The 25,154-nt window shown below is 40.5% G+C and overlaps 1 protein-coding gene and 1 non-coding gene across 2 annotated transcripts; both read left to right on the forward strand.

The window, feature by feature from the left end:
• Positions 1–24,325, forward strand: LOC133014607 (ATPase family AAA domain-containing protein 2-like). The gene is made up of 34 exons (XM_061081872.1): positions 1–5; positions 74–281; positions 1,596–1,741; positions 2,108–2,163; positions 2,271–2,448; positions 3,640–3,727; positions 3,822–3,903; positions 7,909–8,067; positions 8,253–8,373; positions 10,028–10,115; positions 10,210–10,291; positions 12,184–12,354; positions 12,538–12,658; positions 13,887–13,979; positions 14,246–14,354; positions 14,570–14,685; positions 14,855–15,029; positions 15,269–15,357; positions 15,633–15,792; positions 16,532–16,622; positions 16,764–16,941; positions 17,070–17,206; positions 17,446–17,572; positions 18,495–18,681; positions 19,157–19,342; positions 19,483–19,618; positions 20,146–20,342; positions 20,597–20,756; positions 20,953–21,075; positions 21,563–21,739; positions 21,821–22,249; positions 22,738–22,865; positions 23,532–23,660; positions 24,015–24,325. The coding sequence occupies exons 1-34, from the start codon at positions 1–3 to the stop codon at positions 24,045–24,047; spliced, it is 4,665 nt and encodes a 1,554-aa protein (XP_060937855.1). The 3' UTR covers positions 24,048–24,325.
• On the forward strand, positions 18,813–18,948 carry LOC133014824 (small nucleolar RNA SNORA5). Its single transcript, XR_009681500.1, has one exon. It is a non-coding gene; the product is annotated as a small nucleolar RNA SNORA5 (small nucleolar RNA).
• Positions 24,326–25,154: the final 829 nt, after the last annotated feature.

Below are 25,154 nucleotides of genomic sequence, written 5' to 3' on the forward strand. Positions count from 1 at the left end.
ATGGAGTAAGTTTAAATGTTACATAAGCGGAGCGATACGTTCACAGTTTGAAAAGGTTTCCCGGTTTGTTTAGAGCGCGCTCTGCTCCATCTCGCCAGTGGATATACTCGAGCCAGTTGAACCGGGACACACCGGCGACCAGTCCGAAGAAGAGCTCGATGGAGTTGGATACAAGCGGCGACTTTCTGTCGCTGATTCCCACGTCGCACAACAAGTCCGCCCCGGTGACCCGCTCCTCCGCAGCTCTGGATGGAGGCTTCACCGGCCACGACGACACCACTGTGAGTGTGAGGACACTTAGCCAGACATCCGCTCAGATAACCAGACCACCATGTGTGAGCTGGAACCATAATCCACCTAACTTTGCTAAGCTAGCTTTGCTAGCGTGCTAAGCTAGCTAGCTACACTGACAGCTTGTCACTGGCTCGACTGTCATGATCAGACCGGGCACCAGTTTACAGAATGTAATGTCCAATGATATGTGTCTTTGCACACAGCAGCACTCCATGTTAACAGACTGTCTTGTTAGTATCCCAGATGTCAGGAATGTTCAGTAAGCTGCTGATGTGTTTGGTCAGAGACTGATAAGAAATATATATCCAGATGTGCATTATGTTTGCAAAACAAGCTGTTAAAGGCTTTATTTAGTCAATACATGCTTGATATTGATCTGTTTAAAGTTTTTAGATGTTGCTTGAAACAAAGTAAACTCTGTAATTTACATCTGAAGAATTGTTCTGCTTCTGAGAGAGGGGTCAGCAGCAGCAGCACCCACAAGCTGCACAGTGGTTCAGTGACTGACGAACACTGATATTGCCCTGTTTGCTTGTATCTTGTCATGGGACGTTCACTGCCCCCCAGCAGTGGCAGTCATATGAAAAGTTCATTATTTATTTATCATATATAGAGGAACAAATGCACAATTTATGGATTACCTATATATAGAAAGTTAATGTTTTATATGTATGTTTTAAATGTATTTGTGAGGTGATCTTTTATTCTTACCAAAATAGCCAAGTAACAGAATCATCCCTTCAACTGTGTGGGGCAAACGACAGAAATAGGTTTCGCATACGACACAATACCTTTAAACTAGCAAGTACACTTATAAATGTAATCACTCAGAGGCTAAATTATGGAGATTTATAATACAAAAAATGCATGTACCTCTCCCATGGAGTATAAGAGCAGGAAAGGGCAGAGATGAAGCAGGACTCACCCTTATAATGAGGGGTCCCCTAAAATTGGATGTAGGGATACAGAAAGTTTAAAATGTTCCCCATATTGACTATGGAGGCCTATACGTGTCAAATATTAACTTTTTACACTGATTTTGTATAATTGTAATATTAGATTTTACAACTTTATATGGACTCTGTTACACATCTTACGGCTGTGTAATTGTTACACACACAGTTTGCTTCAGCCTGCTCTGGTAATTAAAGGGTCATAGTTGCAACTGATTTGTAGTGTACTGAAGTGTGTCTGATGCACCTGCTAATATTTATTATGCTGCTGTATGATTAACTTTAATTCTTGAATACAGACACAACCTTCATATGTCCTGTGATAATCCTGTAATGTGACTGTTCCAGGGACACAGTGATATGAGGCAGGATGAGGGAAGTGGTGTGATTCTCTCTCCAAGGACCAGAGGACAGAGAATGAAGCAAGAGGTCTCCTATGCTGCCATGGAGCCAAAGACCAGCTCTCCTGTGACTGAAGAAAAGGATAGCACCAGGTAATACAGTGTCTCTCACCTTGACCACTATTTGATTATTAGTGTCACTACATAGCCAACCTCCCTCTGTCTGTGGTTGAGGTTTTACATGTGGAAAAGTGGTTGCACCAAAATGACTCCAATGCGGGCCAATGCGGATGTACAGAGCCAAGAATATCAAGCTGTACAAGCTGAACAGCTGCACTCTCAATTGTATCTTCCATGCCATTATCTTGAGATTACAAATTATTATCTCAAGAATATTTTTGTTATGTTTCTGCAGTCTATTTTCCCATGATAACTGATTATTGTATCTTTTTGGAAAAAGTTGTGCTCATTTAATAATTCAATCAAATGTATTATTTCATTTGTTCTCTCCATCTTCAGTAGATTTTCCAGGTTTCAGAGAGAAGGAAACGCATCCAGCGGTAAGCAGCAAGCAGGTGCGGGTCTTTACAGTGTTTATCTTCAAAGCATTTGGATTATAAGGAAGTTAGTGTTCAACACTGTACACTATACTAACAGGGTGGTGCTTTTGTTGGTCCATAAGATGTTCCAGATGAGGTAGAAGGGTCGTCCACTCCCAAGAGATGCCGCTTTAACCTACAGAGCAGTGAAGTGGAGGAGGAAGAGGAGAAGGATTGCTCAGTGAGACGTAGCTCCCGAATTACCAGATACAAACTGGATTCCCGCAACCAGTCAGTCCTCTACGATCGCCTCATCACCAAGTGAGTTCACAGCAGCTTTTCCAAAATAAATGTCTAGCAAGTTGTATTTAGGGCCCGAGCACCGAACAGTAGGAGACAGTGGGAGGCCTTATTGAAATTGTAAGGATTATTTTTATTTTTTATCAGGCAAATGAATTGGCTTTTTGAGGGCATAATTTTAAAGGGCGTGCAAAATGGCTCAAAGGCGCCTCAAGGCCCCTGGAACGCGCTCACATTGACCGATCTTCACAAAAATCAATTCACAGGTGTATCATGACCCGACCAACAAAAGAGTCTAAAGGTGCATTTTGAAAAACGCAACAGGAAGCTCGCCATTTTGGCCATTTTGGCCATATTCCACATTTTTACTTTGAGGTACCAGAGCTTACATCAGATCATACACCTTTGATGCTGAGCCATGAACAAACAACTCCACTCCTATTGTTACAGTGTCAGTGTTCATAGATCAAAGGAAGCTTTCCCACCTCGTTTCGCTCGGCAAGGGGTGCTCGGCGAGGGGTGTTAAACTATGATCAATAGGTCAATAGGTTGGGAATTGCCGCAAAGCTGGCGTCCTGTCGTTTTTGCTGCTACTATCCTTTTGACGCAGCTGTACGGCAGGTGTTTTATATTTGCCTCGGCCCGGAAGCGAGGGATATGGTGTGTTTATTAAAATGGTCCACTCCTTAAAGCTACAGGCACTTATGCGAGGGGAGTCGCTATGTTTAAAAAGACAACAAATTACTAACTTAAATAACACGACACATAGCAAAATAAACCCAATAACAAATTAAACAATCTGCATGAACTGGCAGGTTTAGCAGACAGTTACATTTTCCAATTGACCCAAAATTGCTCATGCTACAGCAGAGCCCCTACTTGAACAGATCTATTAGTCTGTATGTAATAATACTGATGGCGCCACCTACTGGCAACAGGAAATAAGCTTTGTTTTACAACTATCATCCAGTTTACATAAAATGTTCACAGTGTGATGTGTATTTGATTGCATTGACCGTAATGAGCAATTAGCAGGCAAGAATCAACGTCACGTGACGGACCCAAGAAGTGAAGCATTTATTCTTGCTGCTTTGCAGCCCTAGTTTTATGGTTGAATTTGCTTGATTGTTGTGCTTGCAACGTGATCTAATGACTTATTTTCGTGATATACTTTGGTACAATTTAATGAGCTTTTTCTATGATTAAACTCAGCGCTGCTGAAGCTGTCCTCCAGAAGATGGACGACATGAAGAAGATGAGACGGAGACTGAAGAGCAGAGATAGAGACTCTAAAGATAAGGTGAAAATCTGGAAATATGTTTATTTTTTGTATTTTCATTTTGACAAAGAAAAACAATTTAAGCAGTGATTTAGTAATCATTTCCTATGTGCAGCTTGGCGTTTACACTCGGGGCCAGATGCGAAGGTCTCTAAGTACGAAATTGGAGATTAAAATCCCTGAGGAGGAGAACCAAGGTGAGCTGTACTGGTTCAGTAACCACTTCAGATCCATAGCTGGAGATTAGAAGCATACAGGTCTGAGTCCAGTTGTATGGGTTATCCAGTGGCAATGGCAATTTTATTTATGAAGCACATTTCATTCGAAGAAACTCGATGTGCTTCACATTAAAGCAAACATTAAAACAAAATACATGCGTAGAAACAGATAAAGGTGTAATATAATGCATTAAATCATACAACAAATGGATCACAATTCCACGAACCAATTGGACACACAACATAGCACTCAACAGTCATTGGATAGAAGACTAGATCCCGCATGGTTTGGGTGGAGGCATTCATGTTGAAAAATGTCAGTTCTGTTGTGGAAAGCAGTGAAATTGTCTGCATAGGTCTCTAGTCCTGCAGTAACATTTGAGCCAGATGAGGAACTGCCTTAGGCGACTGAACTTGACGTCACCAAAACTAGTGCCGGAGATAAACACCTGTTTTCTGGTGTCCAGCAGACTTTTCACCCGGTATTTTAAGTTATCTCTTACCAACTAATATATTGGGCTGTTTTGACTTATTGATAATTTCCTACATCAAACAATGATTTAGTCTGAGAAAAGAAAAGGATGCAAATCCGAGCAATCAATTATATGCCAAATAATGTTTTCACAATGCAGCTTTATTTCTAGAGATCGATAAACAGAATTGCTTCTTTCAGACATTTGACCCGACTGTATAAAGGTCAGGTCTATGATGCTGAAATAGCTGGACATGCATTACATTGCAGCTGTTCTGCTGTTCAAGTCACACATTCAGCTCTTCAACACTAAATACCTCGTGTTCCACATTATTATGCAATTTGGATATAAGGGTCAAAAACATTCATTTTTTAGTTTTTGAATTAAACTCATGGATGGTATTGTGTCTCAGGGCTATTTGGATGATTGAAATCAATCTCAGACAACTGTGATAATTAGTTTGCCAGGTGAGCCCAATCAAAGGAAAACTACTTAAGAAGGATGTTCCACATTATTAAGCAAGCTTCATGTTTCAGGCAAAATGGGGAAGAAAAAGGATCTCTCTGCTGCTGAAAAGCAGCAAATAGTGCAATTCCTTGGTCAAGGTATCACAACATTGGATATTTCCAAAAGAATTGCGCGTGATCACCGGACGGTGAAGAAATTTGTCACTGATTCACAGCACAAGCGGGTTCGTTCAGACAAAGGCAAAATAAGGAAGATATCTGCCAAACAAATGCGTAGGGTTAAGAGAGCAGCCACTAAAATGCCATTGAATAGCAGCAAACAGGTGTTTGAAGCCGCTGGTGCCTCTGGAGTCTCGCGAGTTTCAAGATGAAGGATGCTCAAGGTTTGCAAGTGTCCTTAAACCTGTTATCCGTTCCTCTAAACCAAGCTCACAAGCAAAAAAGGTTGCAGTGGGCTCAGGACTACATGAAGACTGTTTTGTTTACGGATGAGTGCCGTGAAACCCTTGATGGTCCTGATGGATGGAGTAGAGGATGGTTGGTGAATGGCCACCATGTCCCAACAAGGCTGAGACGACAACAAGGAGGTGGCGGAGTCATGTTTTGGGCCGGAATCATGGGGAGAGAGCTGGTAGGCCTCTTCAGGGTCCCTGAGGGTGTGAAAATGACCCCGGCAAAGTACGGAGAGTTTCTGACTGACCACTTTCTTCCGTGGTACAAAAAGAAGAACCGTGCCTTCCGAAGCAAAATCATATTCATGCATGACAATGCACCATCTCATGCTGCAAAGAATACCTCTGGGGCATTGGCTCCTATGGGCATAAAAGGAGAGAAACTCATGGTGTGGCCCCCATCTTCCCCTGACCTTAACCCTATTGAGAACCTTTGGAGCATCATCAAGCAAAATATCTATGTGGTTGGAAGGCAGTTCACATCCAAGCAGGTGCTCTGGGAGGCTATTATGGCATCCTGCAAAGACATTAAAGCAGAAACTATCAAAGAACTCACAAGTTCAATGGATGCAAGAATTGTGAAGGTGATATCAAAGGAGTCCTATGTTGACATGTAACTTGACCTGTTAAGATGTTTTTGATTAAAACTTTTTTTGATTTCAGTAAATATGACCTCTTAATGCTGCAAATTCAACAAATGACAATTTTTAGTTCTTTACAACCTATAAAATATCTTGAAACTCAGAAACTCAGAAACTCTGCATAATAATTTGGAACACTGCATTTTGAGTTTTTTATTTTTGAAAAAAATACTGTTATCATTGGGAGGTTTGTTCAATAAAATTTGAATTATACTCTAACAGTTGATGACTTGAAAAATATACTGACTGGCTGTGCATTACTATTTAGGAAAATCTGAGCAAAGTGTAATCTGCATAATAATGTGGAACGCGGTGTAAAGACACTTAAATCAAGATGTGATAGGAAAAGATGTGTTTTAGCTCAGGCTTTGTATGATTTAGTTGTAGCTGTGCGTGCTCCTGCGAGGTGCATGCATTTATTTGTGGGCAGGCAGAACTCGGCACGACAACAGCAGTCAGTGCCCACTGCCCACACATCCATGATAAGAGCGAGAAGCTAGCAAGCTAGCTAAAAACAATCAAATCAAGCTAGTAGTAAATGCTGCTGAGGAGAATGCTGTTTTTGGCTCACAGAGAAAGTAGTGTGAAGTGCCAGCGTCACACAGCAGGATCTGGACATATATCTCTGCGTTATCCACCAACAAAAAACTAAGATATAGCGTAACAAAATGTCAAAGAGGATGATCTGAACTAGGGCTGCAACTAACGACTATTCTGATAGTCGATTAATCTATCAATTATTGAAACGATTAATCGACTAATCAGATTATGAATCACACAAGTTCTCAATTGCTCTTATTTAGCCAACAGCTTTTAAATTTAGCTTGAGGTTGTTCGCGGCTTGTGATGACTGAAAATAAAGACAACGAAGATCGATACTTCATTAAAAAATGTCTTAATAATTTTTGCTGCATATTAGGGTATTATTGATACAAAGAAAAATCAAGTTTTTGTCCATTTAAAACCAAGGACAGGCAAAGTGCTAATATAATTTTGTATAATTCAAGTGTCCCTTTTTCCTGTGAAGCAAGAACAGGCCAAGTGCCGATACTAAAAATAAATTAAAAATCAAGTATCCATTTTTTCTGTTAATAAAAGTAAAGGGATAGTATCAGCAATAAAAACATCAACAAACAAAACGACAATCTTCTTCGGACTGCATAAACGTTTGTCAGGCAATAGGGTAACATTACTGTTTTAAACTCGTTAAAAAAATCTTTAACCATATTTTTGTAATGGATTCTAGAGTCCTGCGCACAGGTATATACGTTTATATAACAAGCTAGATAACAGGCTATCTTACTGAGGCGAGTCCGAATCGTCTAGGTTACGATGTCAAACGTGCATCTTCTTCAAATGCTTGTGTCCTGCTTCCATGGAAAGCAAGGTCCACCTTACAAATAGTGTGGGTAGTTTTACTCGGGCTATGTTTAGGGTGAAGTTCTCCCATACTTTTGACTTTCTGGTACGCGATGATGTTGAAATGGATACCGCCATTGGTCCATGTTTTGTCGCTATTGCACATGCGCGACTTTCAGAGATAGGAAGGGAGCGAGATGGCTCACTCCTCAGCTACTTCCATCAGCACCTCTGGTAAATCAACATTCAGTTCGGCTGCACGGCACGAAAAACATGGGCTATGACGTAACCAACGAATCATCGACGAAGAATTTCGTCGGCGACTATTATTGTCAGCGATTTTTCTCGACTACGCCAATTAATTGTTGCACCCCTAATCTGGAGTCATGCGCATGCGTATGGCAGATCATTTTTTGTCTCCACCAACGGCCGACCGCAGTACTTAACGCCGAACTGAACTGCGGGCCTTACCCCACATCCAATCCACCGGTGTATCTATATTTATTCTGTTGATGTGAAAAAGTACCTTAAATTTTTAGTGTAGATTATTCAGACGGCAGCAGTAGTTTATGATTCATTTTCTTATTGACAGGAGTGGACGAGGAGGATCATGATAAAGAGGAGGAGCAAGATAGAGAAGTTGATGATGATGAGGAGGAGGAAGAAGATGGCGAGGATGAGGAAGATGACCATAGGCGCTACGACTTCCGACAGCGAAAGACTGCGGTTCGCTACCAGGCACCACAGGATGGTACTTATTTTAATGTTAAAGGATGGGGTTTACATTTGCTTGGGCTATTAGTAAGTTCTGGTAAAGTTTTCATTTGTTTACACTGCACAGAAAACCTACAATTTATCGGAATTTTCAGTTTTTTAATTCAGTTTGGCTTCTACACTTGACTAGATTAAATGACATTTGTTACCCTTTTTTGTCAGAACCCAGAGAGCCCAGGAAGCGCATTATGTATTACAAAGACCACTCGTCCCCTACCAGATGCAGGTTCAGATCCACTTCCACGGCCCCCAGGAGCCCCTACTACAGAAGAAGAACCAACAGGTTAGTATGACAGTTCAGTTCATTGGTTGGACTGGTTTGACAAACCTTTATATGCCATATATATTTTTATTTCACAGCCTTAGTTACTTTAAGATGGAGACTTTTCCACAGTTGATAATGTTACTATGTTTTTATATACTACAAATTGTTAAAGATTAAGCAGTTGTTTAAAGCCCCCGTTGACAAAAAGAATAGTTCACTTTATTTTGAATCACCAGTGTGTTTTGAGGTTGTGATGCTGCTCAAAGAGGGGGTAGCGTGTACAGTTTCACCATATACTCATATTTTGGTTTTTCTTCCTCCACACAGTAGCCAAAATGTTTTTACTCTCTTCTCTCAGCTTCATCAGAGCCTTTACTGTAAGATAGAGTCTCTGAATAAGTCTCCTCTTCACCATGCGACCGCTATTACATCATATTATTCACTTACTCATTTAGACAGTGGCACAAAAATAAGTTAGGTCAGTAATTCACACCTACAGCGATGGGTCAGTACCTCAAGTATAAAATCCATTCAGAAATTCCTCTGTTTTCCTCTTTTTATTTACGATTCCTCAGAACCTCAGGAGTAGTTCTGAGAGGTAAGACCCTCACTACTTGAAGTTGTCAGTATTTATTCTGTAGTTCTTCTTTGGGATCTTGTCTGTCTATGCACTATGGTCGTGTGTAATTTGCAGAAAACTAGAAAGTGGAGAATATGTACGTATTCTTGAGTAATTTCAAATGGGCGTGGCAAAATGGCTCAAAGGTGGCCCCCGAGGCCCCTGGAACGCGTTCACATTGACCGATCTTCACAAAAATCAATACACAGGTGTATCATGACCAGACAAACAAAATAGTCTAAGAGTGCATTTTGAAAAACGCAACAGGAAGCCCGCCATTTTGCATTTAGTGGCCATTTTGGCCTTATTCCACATTTTTACTTTTAAGGTACCTGTACCAGGGCTTACCTCAGATCATACACCTTTGATGCTGAGCCATGAACAAACAGCTCCACTCCTATAGTGACAGTGTCAGTGGTCATAGATCAAAGGAATCATTTATGTCTTGCAAAGGCGACAACATTGTCTGTAACAGCCCCTGGCTTGTCCAAGCATGACGCAGAGAGTTCTCTACTGATGTCCCGGCTCTTTATTCATTCAACACATCGTGGCGCCGTGAAAAAAACGGTAAAGCTATAATGACAGTAAGTAACAAATGAAACAATCTGCATGAACTGGCAGGTTTAGCAGACAGTTACATTGTCCAATTGACACAAAATTGCTCACGCTACAGCAGAGCCCCTACTTGAACAGATCTATTAGTCTGTATTCAATAATACTGATGGCGCCACCTACTGGCAACAGGAAATAAGCTTTGTTTTACAACTATCATCCAGTTTACCTAAAATGTTCACAGTGTGATGTGCAATTGATTGCATTGAGCGTAATAAGCAATTATCAGGCAAGAATCGATGTCATGTGACGGATGCGGGAAGCGTTTATCCTTTCCGCAATGCTCAAAATGCATGTGCTCGGGCCCGTTCAGTGCTGCTTTGCAGCCCTAGTTTTATGGTTGAATTTGCTTGACTGTTGTGCTTGCAACGTGATCTAATGACTTATTTTCGGGATATACTTTGGTACAATTTAATGAGCTTTTTCAATGATTAAACTCAGCACTGCTGAAGCTGTCCTCCAGAAGATGGACGACATGAAGAAGATGAGACGGAGACTGAAGAGCAGAGATAGAGACACTAAAGAAAAGGTGAAAATCTGGAAATATGTTTATTTTTTGTATTTTCATTTTGACAAAGAAAAACAATTTAAGCAGTGATTTAGTAATCATTTCCTCTGTGCAGATTGGCGTTTACACTCGGGGCCAGATGCGAAGGTCTCTAAGGACGAAATTGCAGATTAAAATCCCTGAGGAGGAGAACCAAGGTGAGCTGTACTGGTTCAGTAACCACTTCAGGTCCATAGCTGGAGATTAGAAGCATACAGGTCTGAGTCCAGTTGTATTGGTTATCCAGTGTCAATGGCAATTTTATTTATGAAGCACATTTCATTCGAAGAAACTCGATGTGCTTCACATTAAAGCAAACATTAAAACAAAATACATACATATATATAGAAACAGATAAAGGTGTAATATAATGCATTAAATCATACAACAAATGCATCACAAATCCACAAACCAATTAGACACACAACATAGCACTCAACAGTCATTGGATAGAAGACTAGATCCCGTGTGGTTTGGGTGGATGCATTCATGTTGAAAAATGTCAGTTCTGTTGTGGAAAGCAGTGAAATTGCTTGCATAGGTCTCTAGTCCTGCAGTAACATTTGAGCCAGATGAGGAACTGCCTAAGGCGACTGAACTTGACGTCACCAAAACTAGTGCCGGAGATAAACAACTGTTTTCTGGTGTCCAGCAGACTGTTCACCCGGTATTTTAAGTTATCTCTTACCAACTAATATATTGGGCTGTTTTGACTTATTGATAATTTCCTACATCAAACACTGATTTAGTCTGAGAAATGAAAAGGATGCAAATCCCAGCATCAATCATATGCCAAATAATGTTTTCACAATGCAGCTTTATTTCTAGAGATCAATAAACAGAATTGCTTCTTTCAGACATTTGACCCGACTGTATAAAGGTCAGGTCTATGATGCTGAAATAGCTGGACATGCATTACATTGCAGCTGTTCTGCTGTTCAAGTCACACATTCAGCTCTTCAACACTAAATAAAGACACTTAAATCAAGGTGTGATAGGAAAAGATGTGTTTTAGCTCAGGCTTTGTATGATTTAGTTGTAGCTGTGCGTGCTCCTGCGAGATGCATGCATTTATTTGTGGGCAGGCGGAACTCGGCACGACACCAGCAGTTAGTGCCCACACATCCATGATAAGAGCGAGAAGCTAGCAAGCCAGCTAAAAACAAACAAATCAAGCTAGTAGTAAATGCTGCTGAGGAGAATACTGTTTTGGGCTCACAGAAAAAGTAGTGTGAAGTGCCAGTGTCACACAGCAGGATCTGGACATATATCTCTGCGTTATCCACCAACAAAAAAATAAGATGTAGCGTAACAAAATGTCAAAGAGGATGATCTGAACTAGGGCTGCAACTAACGACTATTCTGATAGTCGATTAATCTATCAATTATTGAAACGATTAATCGACTAATCAGATTATGAATCACACAAGTTCTCAATTGCTCTTATTTAGCCAACAGCTTTTAAATTTAGCTTGAGGTTGTGATGACTGAAAATAAAGACAACAAAGATCGATACTTCATTCAAAAATGTCTTTTAATAAACTGCTGCATATTAGGGTACTATTGATACAAAGAAAAATCTGTTTTTTGTCCATTTAAACCAAAGACAGGCAAAGTGCTAATATAATTTTTTATAATTCAAGTGTCCCTTTTTCCTGTGAACCAAGAACAGGCCAAGTGCGATACTAAAAATAAATTAAAAATCGAGTATCCATTTTTTCTGTTAATAAAAGTAAAGACGAGGGAGGCTTCCGAATCCCTCCCTCGTCACCTGCCATGTAAGAGACACCCATTTGGCCTGTGACGAGGGAGGCATACGGAAGCTCATTCACAGTCACTCAAGCATGACGTTTCTGACATAGAGAAACCATAACAAATTGAGGGAGTTGTTTTTTTCCAGAGTTTTAGGGACGGTAGATATGCCATATACTCAAATTAACTTGTAGAAGCACTACACAAGTGGAATTTTCATAAAATGTCCCCTTTTCAATTTTGAGTGTAGATTATTCAGATGGCAGCAGTAGTTTATGATTATTTTTCTAATTCACAGGAGTGGACGATGAGGATCATGATAAAGAGGGGGAGCAAGATAGAGATGTTGATGAGGAGGAGGAAGAAGATGATGACGACGAAGATGGCGAGGATGAGGAAGAAGATAACCATAAGCGCTACGACCTCAGACAGCGAAAGCCTGCGGTTCGCTACCAGGCACCACAGGATGGTACTTATTTTAATGTTAAAGGATGGGGTTTACATTTGCTTGGGCTATCAGCATGTTCTGGTAAAGTTTTCATTGTTTACACTGCACAGAAAACCTACAATTTATCGGAATTTTCAGTTTTTGATTCAGTTTGCCTTCAACACTGGACTAGATTAAATGACATTTGTTACCCTTTTTTGTCAGAACCCAGAGAGCCCAGGAAGCGCAGCATGTACTACAAAGACCACTCGTCCCCTACCAGATGCAGGTTCAGATCCACTTCCACGGCCCCCAGGAGCCCCTACCACAGAAGAAGAACCAACCGGTTAGTATGACAGTTCAGTTCATTGGTTGGACTGGTTTGACAAACTTTTATATGCCATATATATTTTTATTTCACAGACGTAGTTACTTTTAAGATGAAGATTGTTAAAGATTAAGCAGTTGTTTAAAGCCCCCGTTGACAAAAAGAATAGTTCACTTTATTTTGAATCACCAGTGTGTTTTGAGGTTGTGATGCTGCTCAAAGAGGGGGTAGCGGGTACAGTTTCACCATATACTCATATTTTGGTTTTTCTTCCTCCACACAGTAGCCAAAAAAACATCACACCCAACATTATTCAGAAATGTATTTATATTACAAATACTAGTTTATGACTGAGTCACCTGAGAACAAACGTTTTGTAATAACCATGGAACAGATATGTTTTTACTTTCCTCTCTCAGCTTCATCAGAGCCTTTACTGTAAGATAGAGCCTCTGAATAAGTCTCTTCTTCACCATGCCACCGCTATTACATCATATTATTCACTTACTCATTTAGTCAGTGGGACAAAAATAAGTTAGGTCAGTAATTCACACCTACAGCGATGGGTCAGTACCTCAAGTATTAAATCCATTCAGAAATTCCTCTGTTTTTCACCTTTTATTTATGATTCCTCCGTACCTCAGAAGTAGTTGTGAGAGGTAAGACCCTCACTACTTGACGTTGTCAGTATTTATTCTGTAGTTCTTCTTTGGGATCTTGTCTGTGTATGCATTATGGTCGTACGTAGTTGTGGCACATTTGGGTGGGAATACACTTGAAATACTGAGACGGCGAATCAAATTATCCAAACTATACTTTTTAAGTATTCTTCAAACATAGAAATATTCACTGAGTTTCTATTTGCCTGCCTTAGCATATGCACATCTTAAAAAATTGTGTGTAATTGTTTTTTCACTTGGCCTTCAAAGTGAATTGTGTAATTGTTGTATGTTGTTCTTGTGGTGTGTTGGTCAGTGTCATGCATAGTGATTGTGTCATTTGAACTAGATGATTCACCTTTCTTTTATTGCAGATCATAATCAGATACTTCGGCTTTGAATAATCTTTTTCTAAATCCATGCATTATCACTATTCTATCCACAGTGTGTTTGTGTATATGAAAATTGTCTGATTGGTGACTGGTAAGAGTGTTGTTCATTTTAGTTGTTACTCAACAGTTGTTGTTGCAGAGAGTGACATGCAGTACTGCTGCCATTGTTTTATCCCTTTGTTTTTGCCCTTGCAGAAGGAGAAATGCCATCCACTCTGGGTCTTCATCTTCAGATGATGAGAAATTCCAGAGACGAAGGAGTAAGAGCAGGAGTCGGCCAGTCAACAGGTGAGAGCAGCGGCAGCAGGAGCAATCATACGGCACAAAAACAAGTTTACTAAGTTGAGACCAATTATGTATCATTCAGTTCATAAAGTGTAACGGGGATTAGACAGGACAAGCTCGTAAAATTGTCTTAAAAAAATTGTTTTTCATGTTGTCACAGCCCATCATCCTGTCAAGTAATAATAACTTCCCACAGTAATATTTACAGATAATGATGTCAGTGATTTATAAGTTAAGTAATATTGATATTTCCTTTGTTTTCTAATTAGATGTTTACCAATGAACCTTGTGAAGGAAGACCTGCTGGGAATCCAGAAGGACAGGATGAAGATTGGAGCCAGCCTTGCTGATTGGGAGCCCATGTGCATAGACAGGAAGGTAATATGGATGTAAAGATGGATACAAATAATATATGGTCAAAGCAGCCTGAAAGAAAAGACATAATCATACACATTATTAATCCAAACATTAGTCTACCCCAATTATATATTTGAAGAGGTACTGTAATTTGAACAGGAAACAGACACATTCAAAAACACTATAGACTGTAAGATTACACTAAGTATATTAAAATAACAGTGTCTGTGGCTCAGGTGGGCTTTGGCAGCATTGGGGGCTTGAGTAGACACATCTCGTCACTGAAGGAGATGGTGGTCTTCCCTCTCCTCTACCCAGAAGTCTTTGAGAGGTTCAAGATACAGCCACCCAGGTAAACAATGCTTGTTTGAATGTTTGAAAGTGACATGGTTGCTTGTATATACAGTATGTAAAATACAGCGTATGCAGTATGTACATGTGCATGCTGCTGCCTCAGGCTTCAGTTTGGTTTTAATGCTAGAACCCTTCTTGGTGTTTGTCATGTCTTCCTTTGTGTTTAGGGGCTGTCTATTTTATGGTCCCCCCGGCACAGGGAAAACCCTTGTTGCCAGAGCGCTGGCCAACGAGTGCAGTCAGGGGGAAAGAAAGGTGTCGTTCTTCATGAGAAAAGGAGCTGACTGCCTCAATAAGTGGGTGGGAGAATCTGAGAGACAGCTACGCCTGCTGTTTGACAAGGTAAACCACTCATCTTCAAGATACAACATTGAAAATACTTTCAGAGAGGCTGTTTGTTGTTCTGTTGTTAGCAAAAGAGAAAACTATCAACAAAGAATCAGAAAAACATTTACTTTTAAAAAAAAAAGTTGACTTTTAAATTAGAATAAACCAATTTAACGCGTGTACATTGTAAGTATCAGGTCATAAGATAGGGCAATCTTTGACTGATGACTTGTTTCCTAATTAATTGTTTCTAGGCATTCCAAATGCGTCCCTCCATCATCTTCTTTGATGAGATTGATGGTTTGGCTCCAGTCAGGTCCAGCCGTCAGGATCAGATCCACAGGTCAGCAGTGCTCTTTACTACATCCTGTTCATCTGTGATGGGTAAAGTTGTTCACAGGCAATTTGAAACTACCAGGAGGCAGCATCAGCAATATAATTCAACTCACTCAGAACTGAAAACAAAGTTTGAATTTAGACTGCGGTACTTCAGTACTTTTTCAGAGATTCTGTGATGCTTTTCTGGAAGATGACAATGCTGCTGTTGTAATGACTGTCAACATCACAAACATTATCACCTCAGAAGATCAGTTGATAATGTTAGTCCTTTCTCTGTAGCTCCATCGTGTCGACCCTCCTGGCTCTTATGGATGGATTAGATGCCAGAGGCGAGATTGTTGTTATAGGAGCCACAAACAGACTGGACACCATCGACCCAGCTCTGAGAAGACCAGGACGCTTTGACAGAGAGTTCCTCTTCGGCCTGCCTGACAGAGAGGTGAGAAACTCGAGATGCACTTTAATGATTCAAACTGGTCCGCCAGTGCCTACATTGGTATTTTTTTCTTACTGTGATCTATTTCCAAATTTCTAAACTCTGCACAGCCTCAGCTAAAATGTTATGCTAGTCAATAAACCGTAATAAAGTACTAAAGTATTGAATTTGTCCTATAAATTATAAACATCTCGCGTTTTTACAACACATTTAGCTCAAGACTGCAAACATATTGATCGAAAAGATTTTCAAACAGAAGCTTGGACATTATATTTCATAACACTCCATCACTTATTTAAACGATGTAAAAGCTTTAGGCTTTGAGACATGCTCTTTTTTCTCTGCTCCTCTCCCGCCACTTTCTGGTGCCACCACATTATGGTAGAAGAAAAAGGCCATGACATACTGCTGTAAAAAAAATGAATGTTTACTATGATGGTTTTTATTTTTGATCGATTTGATCATGTAAACAACAATCTCCTGCGGCTGCTTCTGGGACATTAGGGGGCTATTACTTGGCAGACACTTTGGCAGTTTTTCTGTATGGGTAGAAACTTTTTAAAATGTAATCATCTTTAGGGTCTTAAGGATCTCGTAATTCTTGTTGTATCTTGTCTTATTTCAGAGCTGTGTGAAATGTACGTAGCAGTAGCTCTGAGTGCAAGGGAGTAGATGTTCTTCTGGATGTACAGTATTATTATCTGGATTGTAAATGTTCATGAAATTGTATTTTCAATGGCAGGCTAGAAAGGACATTCTGAAGATCCACACCAGACAGTGGACCCCTCCGCCCTCTGACACTTTTCTGGAGGAATTGGGTGATAAATGCGTTGGTATGTTTGCATAGCAGCTCCCAAAAGCCTAGAGTTACGCATCTTGCTGCATCAGAACATCAGACAAAGCCCATATCTCAACAGATTATATTCTCTGATGGTTTTAGTGTCCATTAACAACCTGTTTGTCTTTATTGGCAGGTTATTGTGGAGCAGACCTTAAGGCAGTGTGTTCAGAGGCTGCCCTGTGTGCGCTGCGGCGTTGCTACCCACAAATCTACTCCTCGTCAGAGAAACTTGTTCTTGATGTCAACTCCATTGCCATCACAAACATAGACTTTATATGCGCCATGTCTAAGATGGTGCCAACTGCCAAGAGGTAGTGTATATTATTGCTTAGAATCAAAGTATTCTGTCAGCCCTGAGGCCTAGGTCCTGCTGATGGATGTTAAGTGAATAGGATGCATATTGTGGTTTTATTTATTTTCTTTTCTATTCATTTTTTAGGGCAGTGGTATCACCAGCCAAATCCCTGATTCCTGCCATCCGTCCTCTGCTGAAAGCCCCCCTGCAGAAACTTCTCCACATGGTCAGCAGAGTGTTCCCGCATGCTGAGGAGGGCTTAAAGAGGAAGAGAGAGCAAGGTACAGTTCTGCATTTTCTTGTCTTGCTCTGCTTTGGATTCATTTATTCTGGCCCTCAGCAGTTCTGTACATGGTCCTGCATTCTTTAATTTAATTCAACAAAATAATTTCCTGTGTCCATAGGGAATTGCAGGGAATGACTAGATTGACTGTTCATTTGCCAACTTCTATTGCAGCATCGGTCAGCCATTTTTATTAACTGCTGCAGAGTGTGTTTGTGCTTGTGCATTAATTTCCAGATGGGGCCTGTGGTGTGCCTGAGGATGACCTGATGTTCAGTGAGGATGAGGACATCTGCTTACCCTTGCACACCCCTCTCACTCCACGCAAAATGCCTGCTGTGAAGGGACTCCTCAACCTCAACAGGTAGTGTGAAACTCTGTGATGATAATCCGTTTGTGAAAACTGTAGCATGAAGTCTAGTTTTGTACTTGTATTCTTCACTTTGTGCTGTAGGGCATCTATTGTCCCAGTAAACCCACTGTTTTTGAAGATCATCTATGCAACTAAGACTACGTTCACACAGTGGGCCCAAGTAGCCGTGATCAGATTGTTTAACGACAGTGTTAATGGCACAAATCCAATGGAATTTGATCTTTTCAAATTAGATTTGGTCCACTTTTGTATTTGGTTCTAAATCAGATACAGATCAGATATTTCTTAAATGCAACCTCAGTCTGAACAGCCACGTGACCCGAAAGAGAATTCAATGCAACTCTTACGTCACTAGATTGACATTCCTTAAGATTATACGCATGCCAATGGGCGGGTGGGTCTTGTGGAGAGGCACCGCCAGATGTAGTTGAAAGTAGCCCTTTACAATTGAAGGACTAGATTTGGATGAAATCTGTTTCAGTGAAGCCATTCACTTATAATTACACTTTCAGTCCATCTCTTTATTATTCTCCTGCTCATCTGCCCATTCGCCTGCTTCCACTGCACAAAAACACAATAATCATAAAAAGCACATCTGTGCCCTCTATGTTAGTTACCTTTTCCTTCTTGTTAACTTCCGCACACAGCGGGCTGCGTGTTGCATCTTGTTGTTCTCTGCATGCCGGTCATATTAGGAGCATGACCAGTTCACATAGAGTCTGATATTGGCCACATTTTAAAAGATAATGTGAACAGCTAAATTAATCACTCGAAGAAAAAAAAGATTGAACACTAAAGCTTAAAGTGTACATGTAGTCTGAATGAGCCCTTGAAAAAAGTTGAGAATTATGAAAATGAATCTAAACAGCCCCACCACTTCACCTATCTGTCACTGTCCTCCCTGGTTGTGCAGGAGTGTGCTCAGCCAGCCGACATCCTACCGTCCCAGGCTGCTGCTGGAGGGCAGACCAGGCTCAGGTCAGAGCACCTACCTGGGTCCTGCTGTCCTGCATGCTCTGGAGAAATTCACAGTGTACACCCTGGACATCGCCGTGCTGTTTGGAGCCAGTGCAGCAGCACCAGAAGAGACCTGTGCTCAGGTAAATTAGATATTCATTTAGATAATGAGTAACATAAGAAATTGTGGGATGTCTTTGTATTGGATCAGCTACATTTATATTGACGTATAATGCATAAAATCATCCCGTTCGCTGATGCGGACTGGAGGTCCTGCAGCCTTGTCAAATTCTGTTTGTTCTTTAAAGTGGACCTCACTGGCCAAAATGGCTGCCATGGAGACTGTAGTCCATGGCCCCACCTCCCACATTACCAAAGCCCTAAGTGATGTGTTGAGATTGCAAAGAAATCCTCACTTTTTATTTTATTTATGTTTCTGCTTGAAATGACTTAAACCATTGTTAATGATCAAAATGGTTGCTCAAACTAATTGACTGACTGCTTGTTTCCACCTTAGTTTAACCCATGAACTGTATAGAAAGATAGATGATGTGTATCCACTACCTCCCCAATACTGATCAACATATTTTGTTCCGGCCACTGTTCTTTCTTTTACAGATTTTTCATGAAGCCACGAGGACCTCTCCGAGTATCCTGTACATCCCTCAAATCGGACAGTGGTGGGATACAGTGGGTCCTGCCTTAAAAGCCACATTCCTGAGCCTACTTAGCTCGATCCCTGCTTTCTCCCCTATACTGCTGATGGCCACCTGCGACCTGCAATACGACCAGCTCAGTATGGAGGTATCGAAAAATGAGCAATACAATGTTGACTAGCTCCGAAAACAACATATCAATGCATCCGATTTTTTTGAATTTAAAAAGGACTTACATACATTCCTCTATAAGAATGTCTATCTTGGGTCCCACTCTTCTTGCCTCAGGTACAGGACTTGTTTCGGGTGGAGTACGGAGAGGTTTTCAGGGTCCAGGTCCCCACCAGCATAGAAAGAAGAAACTTCTTTGAGGACCTGATTCTTAACCAGGCGGCCAAGGCCCCTGCCTCAAAAAAGAAGGCTGGTGAGAAATAAAGACGTTTGATAACAAAGCACAAATCTAAGTTAGCTTTGTGCAGTACGCATTTGACATGGGCTTTAGTCCTTTTCTAAACTCAAGGTGTCATAACTTCTGTTTAGTAGTTTTTGCATGATTCTGCGTTATAGTAACATAACATACAGAAAAAATAACCTCCTTGGTCGAGATACATGTACTTAATACAATTTTTAGGACTACCCTATTAGTTGAATTCTACAATAGTTATACATGTACAGTAGGTCTTTTTTTTGTTGTTTTTCTGGCATTTTGTGTAATGGTATTACCCATTAAAATTTTGGGTCAGTTTCTGGGAACAAATATAAGTGTGAAAACTCTTTAAATGAATAGAACGGACATAAAGTATATAGCCCTTTTCTTTGGAGCAAGAGAGACGGTCACTGGGCCCAAAAGATTCAGGGCATAGTGTTATGTGAAATATTGATTTAAAAACCATTACGTATGACATCTGTGACATTTAAGATTTTTGTATATTAACCCTCTTCTCTCCTCAGTGCTCCGTGCTTTGGAGGTGCTCCCTGTCGCCCCTCCTCCTCCTCCATGTCAGCTAACAGAAGAGGAGACCCAAAAATTGGAGAAACAAGAGGAAGACACCCTTAGGGAGCTCCGCCTCTTCCTTCGTGATGTCACCAACCGACTGTTCCAGGATAAACGTTTTAAGACTTTTACAAAGCCTGTGGATTTAGAGGAGGTAGCTATTTTATTCTTTTTCGTTCTCTTCCTAATGAACTTCTAATGATGCCTGATACCGTATGAAGGTCATTAAATAGAAGTTGTGGTTGATGTGTTCTGTGTGAGTTCAAAAAGTTTCTATAAAGTGTTTGATTCTTTGATTTTTGGTGGGGTTTTTTTTGGGTGGTGCATCTTAAAAAAAGTCATGGCGTGTAACTGATACTTGTTGCTCATAACTATTATTATTATATACACGTCATCTTTTTGTTTCAGGTTCGAGGTTACGCTGAGGTGATCAAGAAGCCTATGGACCTCTCAACAGTTCTCTCTAAGATTGATCTCCATCGGTATGGGGCAGTGAAGGAGTTTGTGCAAGATGTAGATCTCATCTGGCAGAATGCACTCGAATACAACCCTGAAAGGGACCCCTCAGGTACCAACACTATACAATACATGCATATACTTTTTATAAACCAAACTGATGCAGCGATATGAGGTGCTAAAATTTAAATCAAATGATTACATTATGTAACTGTTCAATTCTGTTTTGTAAAATCTAGCCTTGGATTATGAAAGAAACATTAAACTCAACCTTTGTGTGTCTGTGCTTGTGTTTGTTTGGCATCCAGGCCGTCAGATCCGCCACAGAGCGTGTGCCCTGAGGGTTACTATCCATGCCATCATTAGCGATGAACTGAATGAAGATTTTGAGAAGATTTGTGAAGAAATCAAAGCATCACGCAGCACAAGAGGTCAATTTTGTGTGTGTGTGTGTGTGTGTGTGTGTGTGTGTGTGTGTGTGTGTGTGTGTGTGTGTGTGTGTGTGTGTGTGTGTGTGTGTGTGTGTGTGTGTGTGTGTGTGTGTGTGTGTGTGTGTGTGTGTGTGTGTGTGTGTGTGTGTGTGTGTGAACCAAACATCTCATGATTAGCCTCAGGGATGCCTTTTTTTAACTATGACATTCTGTCTGAGCCTTCTTTTTATAACAATAGCCAGTGTAGATAATTTGAGTTACTCTTGGACTGACTTCTTATGGAATATCTTTCACAACGTTTATGCTTTTAATTTAATGCCGTTTTCATACTTCTTTCAGCAATTTTCCCTTTAAAGAACAATGCAGTATTTATTTAAGACTGCACAGTTGCATTGACTTAAATCAGACCTCCAGCTTCATTAGATGTACAGAACCGTTTCAGAGCGTTAGGTGACAACTACCGTTCTTTGTTTTTTGACTTCCACAGGTAGCCCGACTACCACCCGGCTTGCCCCCTCCTTTTACCAAGTCCTTCCTAAACAGCCAAATTCTCTTGCTAAGGCAGAGATCACAGACACAACCCCACAAAGAGATCCGGCTGGAGCCACAGCTGCTGTTACCCGCTATACAACTCCCCCTGCTTTCACAACTCCTAAAAACACAGGTAAAAACTACATAGATAACAACACAAAACATTGTTTTCACTAAAGAGCTATATAAATAAATCTGTTTTTTGTACCTCCAGTCCAGAGGAAGAGAAGAAGAAAGAGTCGCTGGGCCGCTGGCGTATGTGTAAAGAAGAGGTCTGCTTTCTCTCCTCACCTGTCCAGAGATGAAATAAAGTTAGGGTCTAATGAGGTGGATGGAGACGATGAGGAAGAGGCAGAGAAGGACACTGGGGCAGAGGTGACTGAAGGAGAGGTGGATATACGATCAGGGCCTGCAGAAGGTCAGGAAGGTAGCCCAGAGCAAGAGGGGAGGAAAGGAACCCTTTCAGCAAACACTAGGAACATTCTCATTGAGACAGAGAGAGGAGATCATCACGAACAGTCCATTACAGCAGAGAGAGGTGAAACTCAAGAACAAAGGCTAGCGACTGCACAGAACCGTCACGCTGAGCCAATGGAGGTGGAAGCAACAGAAACCTCAACCACAGAGGCGGACTCAAACACAGGTTGGCTATTACCACTGAGTTCAGCTCTTGATTTTAAGTGCAGATAAAAAGTGAATGACAACCCATTAAATGTTAAGCTAAAGAATATCACTTGTGCAATGTTTCTAGGGATGACAAAGTCCAATTATTAGGGCTGGGCAAGTTAACTCGTTTCAATCGAGTTAACTCAAGTGATGAGTTAACTTGATTAATTATTTTATCTCGCATTAACTCAGGTTTGATTATTTATTGTTTTATTGTGAAAGTCAGGCTTTTATTTTGTGAAAGTCTGTTGCTGACTGCTGCAGAACAGGAAAAAAGAAAATAATTGGCGGATAAACAATCGAGTTAACTCATCACTTGAGTTAACTCGATTAAAACGAGTTAACTTGCCCAGCCCTACCAATTATATAATTTTTATCAACTGTGAGGTTTAAGTGATTATGTGAACCAATGTCCGTCTTTAACAGTGTTGTAAATATTTGTTGTCCTTGTGTTTTGTGTCTCAGCGCGGAGCATGAGGCGAAGGACTCGGTCTGTAAAAATCTCTGGGCTGCAGCAGCAGAGGATCGACGTGGACAAAGCTATGCAGATCCCAGTCAAGGACGTTCCAGTACTTGTGGTGGACATATTAAAGGTGTGGGATACTGTTGTTTTTTCCACATGCTTGCATCATAGTTACCCATCCACCTATCCTATAGAAGCCACCAATAGACTAGTGACTGAAGTCAAGGCCCTTTGTTTGCAATCCTTTATATGCTATTGTCTCACATTAGCTGCTTTCAGACATGCACTGTCGATTGGACATTAATTCATTCTGAGTATGAGAACACACATGTCCAAGTCAGTTGTTCCAGACAATTTCTGTCCAGAAAATATTTGTGTGAGGAACATTTCCAGTAACTTCATAGCGAGTGAGTGTTGATGACGTCTCTGACATTAAAACTGATGCAGAACTTAATATCTCAGTGAAAAAGAGGTGCCAAACATGTAAAAGATGTCAACTTGAAAGGCTAACCAGATTCAGGGGCATTTGGTGTTGATGCGCTGTAAACAAAAAACAAGTGATCTGTAAGCGGAATTTGTACGCCATGTCCTGCCTCCTGCATGCACTACCTGGGCACCCAACCCTACTGTATTCTTCACATATGTAAGGCAGGCTCCAGGAAAAAATGTCAGGAGAATGGGATCTAGACATTTGCCTTTGACATTTCATGTCTCAAATTGGCCTTATCAAGTTTTCCAGCTGAAATGTCTAGTGCATGTCATGACTCTCTGCTGTCTGTCTTCCTCCTTTGTTCAGGAGATGTTGGAGAAAGTAGTGACGAAGACTGACAGCTTTGAGGTTTACAAGCTGGAGAAACTCTATGCTCTGCTCTGCCAGAGCATTTACAGACACAGACGAGACTTCGACAAAACAGCACTAATACAGGTTGGTACTGGACTGCACTGATGAACTGAACTGGACTACACTTTGTTTGCTGTAGATACTTAGACTTGTTGCAGGAGGAAAAGCACAGTTACCAACCAGTAATCTGAAGTTTGGCACTCAGGAAGTCAGGCTTGTGAGAACAATAGTTGGGTCCTTGAACAACTCGCATGTCTGCTATGAAGGAAACCTTGGATATTTGAGATTTCCATATTTTATTCTTGCAGTGTTGTCTAGGAGAAGGATAACTAAATGTAACCTAAACATGGAATATTGGCAGTTTTATTCAGTTCTTAATTAAATGTATTATTTATGACATTAACCTGTCGTTCTTTTCTTGTCTTTTAATTTTATCAGGAGATGGACCAGGAGATTGAAGATTTCTTTTAACTTTCCAACAGGAACCCCATGACCATATTTAACTGTTATGCTCATCATCCTTATCAAAGGTGTAAATATACAAACATGGGCTCTATTTTCATAGAAATCGACTGGCACGTATTTTTGTGTTTTAGCCAAAACTTTGTAACCTCGTTTATATTTAATTAAGCTGCTTTCCTCTTAATGTTGTTTGGTGTATTCTGTGAGCTCAGGATTATGAGTATCTTGTGAATAATAATGTCGTATTTGACATTTTGAACTTTGCAATAAACCCTGAATTACTCGTCCCCGACAGTGTACAATCAATTTGTATTTGAAAGTGTCCTGTTTACTTTGTATTCCTGTTTTTCAGGGCATGGTGTGGTTGACTTAAAAAGCAATGATAATTAAAATTGAGCTTGGCAAACGGAAAGTCCTAAAATAATATGTACTACTGATTTAACAGCTGCTGTAATGACTGATTTTTATCGTTGTGCCCATTCCACCAATTCCAACCCCTTTCAAATTAAGTGTAAAGAAGCGGTGTGATGACTTTTGTCTCTAGAGAAACTGATAAAACCAATTAAGGGAAATTTCCTTAAGACCGAATACCATATGCTGAAGAGTTGACTGTTGGATCAAGGTAATTTGAATTCTGAACTTCTGAAACTAAGTCAGAATATCATTGCTGGGGTTCCCACTCATCCTTGAAATTTAGAGAGATTTTCCTGTCATGGAAAAGAACTGGAAATATATTTATTTTACATTTCAAGTAAGTATTCAACTAATTTGTGAAACAATAACACACATTTAGGTCTAACAAAGTTGTTCAGCTTGCTGTGATGGATGTAGAAACTAATAAAGAACCCTGCATTATTAAAAAGGGAGAAATGAAAATGGGGTTAAATGCGTCAACACGAGGCCTTTTTAATGATGACGATTTGTATTGATTACTGTCCTGAATTGTCAGAAATATCTGGGTAGTGGGGAGCCCTGGTCGTGTCACACCCCCAACATGTTTCTGTATTTAGCCCTGATCAGTCTCAACAGATTTGCTGGTTTATTCTCCTGTGGTAGATTTCAACCAGTGAAACGATCCGCAGTGTTTTCATAGTGAAGCACGCGGCGGGTTCAGCT

Source organism: Limanda limanda, chromosome 11 (assembly GCF_963576545.1).
Source record: "Limanda limanda chromosome 11, fLimLim1.1, whole genome shotgun sequence".
NCBI classification, from domain to species: Eukaryota; Metazoa; Chordata; class Actinopteri; order Pleuronectiformes; family Pleuronectidae; genus Limanda; species Limanda limanda.

Bases quoted from the DNA above. Each gene is read 5' to 3' on its own strand.
- LOC133014607 (XM_061081872.1), top strand. The intron at 10,116-10,209 runs GTGAAAATCTGG...TCCTCTGTGCAG, and splicing joins ATAGAGACACTAAAGAAAAG to ATTGGCGTTTACACTCGGGG. The intron at 12,355-12,537 runs GTACTTATTTTA...CTTTTTTGTCAG, and splicing joins CTACCAGGCACCACAGGATG to AACCCAGAGAGCCCAGGAAG.